The 11559-nt window shown below is 41.9% G+C and overlaps 1 protein-coding gene across 1 annotated transcript; it reads right to left on the minus strand.

Annotated features, from left to right (window-relative positions):
• Positions 1–4189: 4189 nt before the first annotated feature.
• Positions 4190–6772, minus strand: LOC135883435 (histone H1-like). Its single transcript, XM_065410544.1, has 2 exons — positions 5988–6772; positions 4190–5485 (listed from the first exon to the last, which is right to left on the minus strand). The coding sequence occupies exon 1, from the start codon at positions 6727–6729 to the stop codon at positions 6076–6078; it is 654 nt and encodes a 217-aa protein (XP_065266616.1). The 5' UTR covers positions 6730–6772; the 3' UTR covers positions 4190–5485; positions 5988–6075.
• Positions 6773–11559: the final 4787 nt, after the last annotated feature.

Raw genomic sequence — 11559 nt, forward strand, 5'->3', positions numbered from 1 at the left:
GCACCCCACCTCCTCCGGTTGCAGCTGCCTGCATGAGGCGTGCTTTAGAAGAAAAGAGGCGGGTTATTGAGTTTGCTGTCCGCCCCTCCCCTTCTCTTCCCTTCCCGCCCACCCTGCTCTAGTTACATTCCCCGAGATTTGATTTAAAGAAGGAAGATAAAATAGATAGATTCGTTTGTAATACTGAGACACACTGTCCAAATTAGATGATCACAATGATCCCTTCTGGCCTTGGAATCTATGAAAAAGTCATGCTTTCAGTAATTAGGATTGCAATGCAACCCCGCGGTTTCAGGCAATATCGCCCGTCTCTGTGAATTGTGTAAAATAAGAGCCACTTTCCAACTGAATTTTTTATTTGTCCTTAGCTTATAATCTTCCTCTCTGGAGGGTCTTCCATCAAGAGGTCTTCATATTTGTGGCCATTTTTTCAAACCCTCCCCTGATTTTCAAGCATTTACAGACGGCATCAAAATCTGACCAATCAGGTTTCCGGACGCATCGTCTCTCCCCGGCCTTTTCCAAAGCCTGTTCAGGGAGGGTTAATATGAATGAAAAGTGCACATTTATTTCATCAGAAGATAAAGCAGGACACCGCATTCTTTTCTTCCATTTGTTAAATTTGTTCATTTGGTGGTATGCTCGTTCTTACTGTTCCTTTCACAGTACATGCAATAGTGTGACTAATGCATAAAAACGACTGCAGAACTAATCGCTCACAAAACCAGCCTGCTTTCCCATTGCAGAGAAAGGAACTCATTCCTCTACCTCAGAGGCAGGAATCATTGTTTTACGTTGGGGAGGGGTCAGCTTCTGAATTGCTTATATGAAAACGGGGGCTCGGGGGCAATACTTAGAAAACGATGTTATATGTGCAAACATGGCAACGTAAAGGCTACACTGCACCAATTTAGTACGAACCTTCATATCTTTGGAAAGCCTGGGTGAATATTATCTGAAGGGGGTTCTCAAAAGCCGTTGAAAAGCGTGTCGCCCTTTCTCGTTCCTTATCCTCTACTGTCCTCTGATGGACGGTTTTTTGTTTTTGTTTTTTAAGCCCCGGGAGTTTTAAACGATACAACATTCTGTTGACTTTTCCTATTTACTACTGCTGATTATTTTTAAATAGATATCTTTTGTTCATGTCTCTCAGTCTCACAAGAGGATTACGAGTACTCTGAATATCAGGTTATTTCTCCCTGTACAGGCAGAGAGGACTACAATATGCCAGCAGAACTTCAATTGTACAAAGATATGTCTGCAAAGTAGGAGATCTAACAAATGGGAAACATGTATTTATTAATCACGATTTTCATAAGTTATTAATATTGAAATTTTCACTATTCACATCTTATGGTAACCCCTAGGAGAATCCTGGGTTGCATTTCTAGCTTTGGGAGAGGAATATTCTTTAGCAGTTAAAGACCAGGCAAGGCTAACAGGAACAGTAGCCTGGGTCACAAACTTAACACACGCATTCAGCTTGTGGTGGAAAAGGTAAACACTGCTTTTGTGATAGTTAAGACTTCGGTTCCATTCCCACCTCTGCCTTGCTGGGCCTTTTGCAACCTGAAAGGTGGGAATGATACTTGTGTGTCTTCCAAGATTGGGTATGAGGAAAATAAGGGTTCTAGGGTTCACAGAAGTACAAACCTTTTAAGGGTCTTTGAGCAATGTGTGCTCTTGTGTTGGGAGATCACCATGTAGCTTGAGTATGGAAGGACTCAGTCTTCAGGAAGCTGATCTTTTTGAACTCTTAGTATGTTGGCTTTGTTCGCAGCTGTGAATGCTCAGAACTTCTGCAAGTCAAGCCCCAGGTATCTCATGTAAGGCACTAATTCAAAAGAGAAACACAATATTAGTGGCCACCTGTGGAAAACGTTACATTAAGTGACTTGCCCAGACATACTTAGGCTATCTGGCAGAGACAGGGATAGACACTAATTCCCCAGTGATGCATGCAAAAACCTTAACCCTGAGACTCTCCTTTCTCTTCTTGCAAGCCACTTTTTCATTCACTATATACATTTCAACTTCTGCAAAAAAATGACACTGAGGTCCTACATGGAGCAGCCACATTCATTGCACAACCCTGACTCATTAGTTGAATTCTGTCCACTTTTTTCACTGAGTAAGGCAGAGGGCCTGTGGCAAAAAAATAGTATGCAATCAATACATAAAACGATCAGAGGTTTTGTTGGTATGAGGAAAATAAGGGTTCCCAGAAGTATGAACAGCACTCAGTAGAAGTGAATTCAGAACAATTGACTCTCAATTCAGTGCACTTTCTCTTAGGCTACACTACAGGATATTTGGATGGAAGTGCCTCTGAGGTCTGGGAAATTTCACCTGACTCAGCAGCATACCAGAAGAGGCAGGTCTTCAAACCAAAATCTGGTACATTTGAAGCTCTGGGTAAGATTTCACAAGGCTAAGGAACAGAAACATTATGAATTGGATAAAGACTACAGATAAGGAGCTTCTGTTGTCCCTGTCTCATGAAACAGACATAATTGGACTTTCAATGAAATTGAGAGGTTAGAAATTCAAAACAGATCAAAGGATATAAAGATATATAGTCCAACTCAACAGGTGGTCAGACTATGGGAAGTATTCAAATAGGATGCAAACGTGGTCAGGAATTAAGGAAGAGTTAGTGATTGAACATTTATACCAATAAGAATTTCCAGAGATATAATATTTAGTCGGGGGTGGGTGAAAAAAAGGATATCAAAACATTGTACTTCAGGTCTTAAATTGATCTCTAATTATTAGAGATTAGAAGGAGATCTTCCATTTGGGCTGAGCATTGTGAGGACCCTTGAATAGCTACTACCACAAATGGGTTTGTATTATTTATATTTAGTCATTTCGAATACAGTTTTAATGTTTTTATTATATTTGTATTGTTTGCCTTTACAAAGTTGATATACATATATTTTTAATGGTAAAAAGGTGAGCTGCCCCTTTAAATATAGGATGGGGGTATTTTGAGAATTTGGCCAAGAAATTTACCTCATTGTGAGCTCTCAGTAAAATGTATGTAAATATTAATAAGTTGCCACAATAACCTATAATAACAGATGTTGATGGCATAAGGTCTAAAAGGGAGACAGAAAGACTGAATTAGTTTACATTAAAAGGCCTACTGGTATATTTCAAGATCTGTTTTAAGATCTTGCTTGGTAAACAAGAGAATGTGGATCCATAAATTAATGAACCAAAATTGGTGTGTCAGATATTAGGCCTAATTGGTGGGCAAAATAATGAGGGGATTGGCTATTCTACTCATCATTCCCTTTTTTAGCTCCTGAAAGAAAGAGACTTGGATGCGTGTGGAATAGACAGAGGCTACTGAAGCAAGTTTCAGCATCATGGCTGTCATCCGCACCAGCACCTGTGACTCTTGCCCTTCATCAACCTAATCCTGAGACTGTGATGTCTTTACCAGACCTGGCCAGAGAGGAACCCAGATAACATTGTCGCTTTTTATAGATGTGGCAAAGAGTCCTGTGGCACCTTATAGACTAACAGACGTATTGGAGCATAAGCTTTTGTGGGTGAATACCCACTTTGTCAGATGCATGTGGTGGTATTATACCTGCCTCTGGAAATTTCCACCACATGCGTCTGATGAAGTGGATATTCACCCACAAAAGTTATGCTCCAATACGTCTGTTAGTCTATAAGGTGCCACAGGACTCTGTCGCTTTTTACAGATACAGACTAACATGGCTACCCCTCTGATAATTGCCACATCTACCAGCTCCAGATGAATTGCATACACCACCTTCAATGAAATGGGATTGGACTTTAACAACAATAGCTCCAGCCCATGTCAACAAACTTCTTCTCTTCTCCCCAAAAGGACATTTATTACCATCTTTGATATCACCACAAGGGTTTTCCTTCTAAAACTTTCTCCAGCTAAAGGGAAAGGAAACAAAGGATATTGTTAAAATTAAAGCCTTGTTTAATACTTTACATTTCAATGTTTGAACTGCTTTTTCCTTTTCTGCATCTTTAATAAAAGTTAAAAGGATGTATAACAGGCTTGACAACCCCCAAACTTTGTTTAATGCTGGCAGAGTGCATCTATCACACATCACAACATTCATAGTTTACACCAGTGCCATCTCACTGAAGTCAATATAATTGCCACAAAGAAAAAGTTCAGCCATTGATTAAAGTTGGGGGGAAATACATTTTATTGCCCACATTAAAATGTTCTCACAATTGTTGTCTTGAGATGCTCAATCTCCTCTATGCTTTGAGGCACATACTTGACATTAACAGACTGGCCACAAAAGTGTCAGGGATATCCTTTTTGTTATCCCCATGAAAATCTATCACAGTGTGGCCAAGTTATTAGCCTCTGAAAACTCTCAGTCCATACATGTTCAGCAGAGCATTTTTCGTTTAGCACCTAAATTGTCTGAAGATTGGCTTCCCTTACTATTGTCCCTCCTCAGACAGTTGAGCAGAACTTCCCCTGCAAAAACTCCTGGCATCTATCAAGGATCACTGTGGTTTCAGGCACTGGAAATTAAAGCAGGGAGACTGTCTTTTCTATAGTTTGCATGCCCCCACTTTTGGCATGTAGGCAGGATGAAGGAGCATATATTCAACCGGAATACAGAGGGGTGAAGAGCTTGGTGAGGGAGCAGGAGACAGGAGATGGTGAAGGGGGAGGACTAGGACATAGACAAGTTAGAAGGGTCTGTATAGAAGGGGTCACACTAAAGATGGAAAGGGGCAGAAGGGTCTGTAACTATAGAAAACACTCCCCTCTAGAGTCTGGAATAAAACCTAGGATTCCTGAATCTCAACATTCTTGTGTTGTAAGAAAATATCTGTAAAACCCTCTGGAACAAATGTGTTTCCTTCTTCTCCAATGGCAGGTCCACATACGGGATAGCAATCTCAACTGGTTGTTATCAGTTGGAACAACTGGCAGAGGTTTACACTAGATCTAAATGTCCTTCCCAACTCTTAGGGAATTCCTAATGTATTCGAGTGAAGGTCATTCTGAGAAGCATCAGTAAGGATGTGATTTCTAGAGAATTGGGTAAAAGACTGAAAGCACAGCCCGGGAGAGAAACAAGGATAGAAAGCAGAGGTGGCGATGGAGGACAGTATGAACAGAACAGGTATTAATCAAGGAAAAAGGGAGAACAATGAAAAATGCTTCCTCCCCCTCCTGCCCCGTTAGTAGTGCTCTGCTTTCAGAGAATAAAAGTTTCCAAGTGCCCGACGAATCTGATTTGAAGATAAACAAAAATCCCCGTGTGAGGTATTTTGTACTTGGTAAATTGACAGTACTCCACACACAACTCACCATCTTACATGGGAAACTATGGATTTAACAGTGACTCTCCCTACCTCCAATAAGAGAAGCGGGGACGAGTTGCCAGAGGCCAATCCTTGCAAAGCGCGGGCTTTTCAAACTCACCAACGGGATTAATCCTGATCCCACCACTGCCAGCTAGGCAGAAAAGTAAAGTAAAGTAAAGTAAGTAAGTGTGTGTGTGTCTCTCTCTCTCTCTCTCTAGGTCACGCAGTTTGCCCTCACACACAGTCCTCACTCGCCCCTCCTACTAGACAATAAATCCTGTCTGGACCGAAGCTCATGTGCAAGGAATGGCCACCTTCCTCCCCTCCCCCTTTTTACACAATAAGCATGATTGCTAAAGCTCGTTCCCCTCCGTTTGGGGTTGTTGTTTTCTGCTGGGTGGGTAAGGGAAGAATTTGGCTGCTAGTGATCGTGAATTTGGGCCGACGCTCTGGATCGATTTTAATACACCCAGCTCGAATATAAATGAACCAACGTCCCGCATTTTAAAGAACTGATACCATGTTATTTCTTGTCGCGGGCGAAGGAAAATGTACTAAACTGATTCTAATTTTATGTCTCCCTCTTTTCTATTACTTTCGTTTCTGAATGATGGGCGCTTCATGAAAAGCAGCACGAGGTTACTTAAGCGAACCTGGTGTTTCAGCTCCTCTGGGAAAGGGTGGGTGGCTCTTAAAAGAGCCGTTGGATTTCTCTGCATGACACATTTTTTTCTAGCCCCTTTACTTCTTCTTGGGCGCTGCCTTCTTAGCCTTCGTTGCTTTAGGCTTCGTCGGCTTGGGCTTGGCCGCCTTGGGCTTCACCGCTTTGGCCTTAGCCGGGCTCTTGGCTGCCTTCTTAGGCTTGGCGGCTTTCACCTTTTTCGGGCTCTTGGCCGTTTTTTTAGCTGCGGCAGCTGCTGGTTTCTTGGCTTTTTTCGGGCTCTTTTTCACGGCCGCAGCCTTTTTGGGTTTCTTGGCGGCGCTGGCGGGCTTCTTGGCAGCTGGTTTCTTAGGCTTTGCCGCTGGCTTTTTCTTCGGCGCCTTTTCCTTGGCCTCGCCAGGCTTCTTATTGAGTTTAAAAGAGCCCGAGGCGCCGGTGCCTTTGGTCTGCACCAAGGTGCCCTTGCTCACCAGGCTCTTGAGCCCCAGCTTGATGCGGCTGTTGCTTTTCTCCACATCGTACCCTCCGGCGGCCAGAGCCTTCTTAACAGCTGCCAGCGAGACCCCTTTGCGCTCCTTGGAAGCGGACACCGCTTTGGTGATCAGCTCGGTCACGCTGGGACCTGGAGGCTTGCGGGCTTTAGAAGTAGCTGGCGTCTTCTTCGTTTTTTTAGCGGAGGTTTTTGCCCCAGGAGCGGAGACAGCAGGAGCTGCAACAGGCGCCGTTTCCGACATAGTGATAAGCGTTTTCCAAAAATCAGAAAAGGAAAAAAAACTAGAGCTAAAGAAGGGCAGACGGCTGGTATTTATAGAGAGGAGCTGCTCTGTGATTGGCGCACTAAAGAGCCCGCCCAGCTGAAAGCAAAAAGGTCTCTTCTCCCCTCTCTGTGTTTCTTCGGAGTTAAAAAGGGGTACTTTTTGCAAAATATCTATCACCAAATCACCCTGTTTCTTAGCTGGGTGAAGAGGAGATAGGGCATTTTCATTCAGTAGAGTTTCCCGTAGGAGAGACTAAAGATAAGCTAAAAAAATGCCAATAAACCCCGAGACCTGGAGCTAGAGAGACCTCTGAAGAGGGAAACTTTTGTTTTTCGTTGTAAATTAAAACCATATCACTGTCAATAAAATCACATGTACAGTTATATCTCATTCTTTAGAATGTTTTCTCCAAATCAAAGTATAAAGCCAGTTATTTGAAGCAATGTTGTCAGTGTAAAATGATTTCAAAAAGAAGAAAGTAACACAAGCTCATCCTTGTGCTTTGAATAAGGATTAAGAATTGGATCTCTTAACCAAATCTTCTACCCCCTAAAACACTTAATTCTGTTGAAAAACTCCATTAATGAAAACAACAGAGAGCTGATCAAATACCTCAGGAGGGATATTTATGTTCCAGGAATTGTATATAAAAGTTGTTGTGCTATTGTACCTTTCTAGGTATTGAAATAGAAGATTAACAAGATGTCATTATTATTTTGTAAATTTCAAATTCATTTTACTGTATTGCTCTTTAACTTAATTTTATTCCAAGAAAGTCACTTCTTTTCATTAAAAGCAGTGGCCGTTTTTTAAATGGTAGTGTTCTGAACTTTAATTTAAAATAGAAGAACTATTAGGGTGTTTGTTTCATTATAGTCTGTTAAAACTCATCAAAAGTCAGAAGCAATGTTTCAGTAAAAAACTAAACCATATGGAGAATTAAAGCTCAAAATCTGATCAATCAGTGTTTTTTTTTCTTTAGCATTAATATATTATATGAAAATGGCTTCTGTAGTGAGGAAAATCAATGTTAACAGTGTGATTTAGTCATATCTGTATTGCATCAAGAACTGAATGAGATTTTTAATCTGTTCTGCAACATTACTACAAGATGATTCACTCTTTTAAAAGTGACGGGGGCATTCAAACAGTTTAAAAATCAATCCAAAAATTCTTTTTAAAAACAATGTCAAATTCCGGGCGGGGGGGGGGGGGGAGGCTTATTTATTCATAATTTACCTTAGAGTTGCAAACAATTGAGGAAATTGCTTTTCTTTCAATTCTGCAATGGTAGTTAGGTCTTACTTGTGATTATATTGGGTGAAAACTAGGCCACAATCAGCTACTAAACAACGGTGAAGAAGCCCAATTTTAGATTGAATGAAATATAATAGTACAATAATAATAATATTTAAACATAATTAATAAAAATGCAAAACATAATTGTGACAGTATACCCCATAAGGCTTTATGGGGGGGTGCTTATAAATGTATGTATGACATAACTGGAATATGTTTTGTGCTGCCTGTGCCATGTAATATATCTCCGTAAAGGTTATGGTCTACTATATCTATTCATCCTATCTGTACACATATATCATTTTCTACTTGAGGTTAAGAATATGGGCTGTATACTTGCTTGGTTTCTAAGTAAGCTTTGTGAGGCATTTGATCAGTTTATTTTAGGAAGGAATTCGCCAGGTTAAGTACCTGATCAAGAAACACTTGGGGAACAATGCATCTTGGAATGCTCCAATCCACATAAGAAGTCTTTCTGGAGACATGCAAGATACCATGTGGACAATGGCTTCGGCCTGTAAAGACCGAGTCATGCAGGAATGACTTGCCCAGGTGACTCCAGAACTCCATCTTGGAGCTGGACTTTGCATAGGAGGGAGGAGGGGGGTCTCCACCCACAAGAGAGAGTTTATTTAAACCCATGGGAGACCCCTCCATTTTGTCTTCAGCTGGCTAAAGAAGGAGCCACTCCATCCCCCCAGGATACTTGAAGGAAACTAGAACAAAGAACAGTAACTACAGGGGGTGTGAGTGATTGCTGGACCCAGGCTAAAAGGAGATTAGCCTGTAAAAGGGAGAATTCTGGAACTGGTGAGGAACTTATCTGTATTTAGTTTGATTAGACATAGATTTGCACATTTTATTTTATTTTGCTTGGTGACTTACTTTGTTCTGCCTGTTACCACTTGGAACCACTTAAATCCTATTTTCTGTATTTAATAAAATCACTTTTTATTTAGTAATTTACTCAGAGTATGTATTAATACCTGGGGGAGCAAACAACTGTGCATATCTCTCTATCAGTGTTATAGAGGGCGAACAATTTATGAGTTTGCCCTGCATAAGCTTTATGCAGGGTAAAACGGATTTATCTGGGTTTAGACCCCATTGGGAGTTGGGCATCTGAGTGCTAAAGACAAGCACACTTCTGTGAGCTGTTTTCAGGTAAACTTGCAGCTCTGGGACAAGTGATTCAGACCCTGGGTCTGTGTTGGAGCAGACGGGAGTGTCTGGCTCAGCAAGACAGGGTGCTGGAGTCCTGAGCTGGCAGGGAAAACAGAAGCAGGGGTAGTCTTTGCACATCGGGTGGCAGCTCCCAAGGGGGTTTCTGTGATCCAACCCGTCACAATAATATCTGACCAGTCTGCAACAGGTAATGAGCAAATATTTACTATTCTGAAACTCCACTGGTTATTTAGGAAATATAAGAGGTCTTTCCTCTCCCCTGCCCCCTTCCAACAGACACAGGGGTTATGCTGTGGATAGGGCTCTAAAGTATTCATTAGAAGTAATAACAGGTGTATGTCATCGAATCCCAAGTTAAAGGGAGAGAAGTTGTGACATTTCAGTGATCACCCAGACCAGTAAGGGGTTCTGTCACCACCTGACTTGTAACTTTGAATGCCTGTCGCTGTGCTGCTATGGGCTCAGCCTTGACACCAGTAGCTAGCCTACATGCATAAAGGTCTCAGCCTGGCTTCCACCAACCTAGTTACTCCTTGCAGGATGACCTCAGCAGCCCTTCCCATCCTGTCTCCTCAAATCCATCTACACCAAGTTCTTAACTACGATACTCAGCCTTTTCCCCTCTGGTTCGTCACCCCAGAAGGAGTGAAACCTGCAACCACTAATCAGTGTGTTGAAGGTAAATTTATTAATCAGGAAACCTAAATTATAATCCATTTACCCCCGTAGGTTATTTGTACTCATATTTCAATGACTAATGGTCTCCAGTGACTTGATTTAAACCTGTTTGAAATGAATTGATGAGACCCAAGCCTTTGGTCTACACAATAAAATTATGTCTTCCTAAGTTCATTTGTTTCAGTTTAGTTTTGCATTGCTTTCACACCTAGATCTGTCTGTCACTGATGTAGACACACCATTATATTGACACAATAACACTGACTTCCTGTACAATACAGTTCCATAAATTGACGAATTACCATTAACAAGGTGGTAGTGCAGACACTGTATTACCTCAATTGAGTCTAACAGTCCTCCAGCAGCTGTCCCACAATGACTCTCACCCCACCACAAGACAGTGTCCACTCCCTGTTTTTGAAATGCCTTTTCCTGGTTGCCCACCTTGGCAAGCACACCTACAAGCCCATCTTTGTGAGAATCCAATCATGCCAGCTCAGTGCAGACAGAGAGCTACTAAGCATGCTCCTGCCGGAGCAGGGTAGAAGTCATGGCTCTCCTCTGATTGTGGGGAGAAGAGGCTGTGCAAGCAAAGCTAAGGAGCAGACAAAGGAACATAGATATCTATGTGTAGATTAGTATCAGGGGGTAGCCGTGTTAGTCTGTATCCACAAAAACAACAAGGAGTCTGGTGGCACCTTAAAGACTAGCAGATTTATTTGGGCATAAGCTTTTGTGGGTAAAAAAGAAGAAGAAGTGAGATTTTTTACCCACAACAGCTTATGCCCAAATAAATCTGTTAGTCTTTAAGGTGCTACCGGACTCCTTGTTGTTTCTATATGTAGATTGTGTATGGGATGCTAAACCTGGGGCAGAACAATGATGGTGAGTGAAAGCCAAGGAACTCTGGTAGGCGTATCAGCAGGCAAGGGAGGGCAATAATAAATCTGAGGCCGGCCTGTCGACCTGCCAATTTTACAGTGAATTGCATGCGATATTTGGCAGGGGCCCAAATAGCACCCCAAATCTGACTGTGTACAGTTTGTGAGATCTGGGCATGTTAACCTCTGCACCGCACAGTGAGGCTGAGTGGGGAGAAGCAGATGGGACACAAACCATATGGCGAGCTGGGAGCTCTTCAAAACTCTACTGGAGTCGAGCCAATCCCTGCAGGTGAGCACAGATTGGCCTAATGAAGAAGGAGAAAGAAGCTCAGGTAAGTGTATAGCTTCATTATTCCTTATAAGCATGTTTGTTTCCCTTTTCGGTGCCCACAACTTCCCCACCTTTCTTCCCTGTTTAAATATGGTGCCCATCCTGTCCTCATGTTTAGAGAACAAAGGCAGCAACTTTTGATTCTTCACTTTACTTGCAAAACCAGCACTGGGGATACAATTAAAGTGCATGCTTTGAAATGCAGATATGATTTCTGCTTCATTCAACTAGTACATGTTAGGAAATGAATTCAAAAAGATTAATGTAGCAGTCCAAATTACACAGCCACAACACATCACTGTCCTGGGAGTGAACAGAGAGAAAAGAATGAGGTAGAGGTGGCATTTGCTTTCCTTTCTATGACATGTGGGGTTAAGCAAGAAGGGCCACAATTCTCCCCATGTGGAGTACTTTAGTTGATCAAGGATG

The sequence above is a fragment of the Emys orbicularis genome, chromosome 1 (genome assembly GCF_028017835.1).
Source record: "Emys orbicularis isolate rEmyOrb1 chromosome 1, rEmyOrb1.hap1, whole genome shotgun sequence".
Lineage (NCBI taxonomy): Eukaryota > Metazoa > Chordata > Testudines > Emydidae > Emys > Emys orbicularis.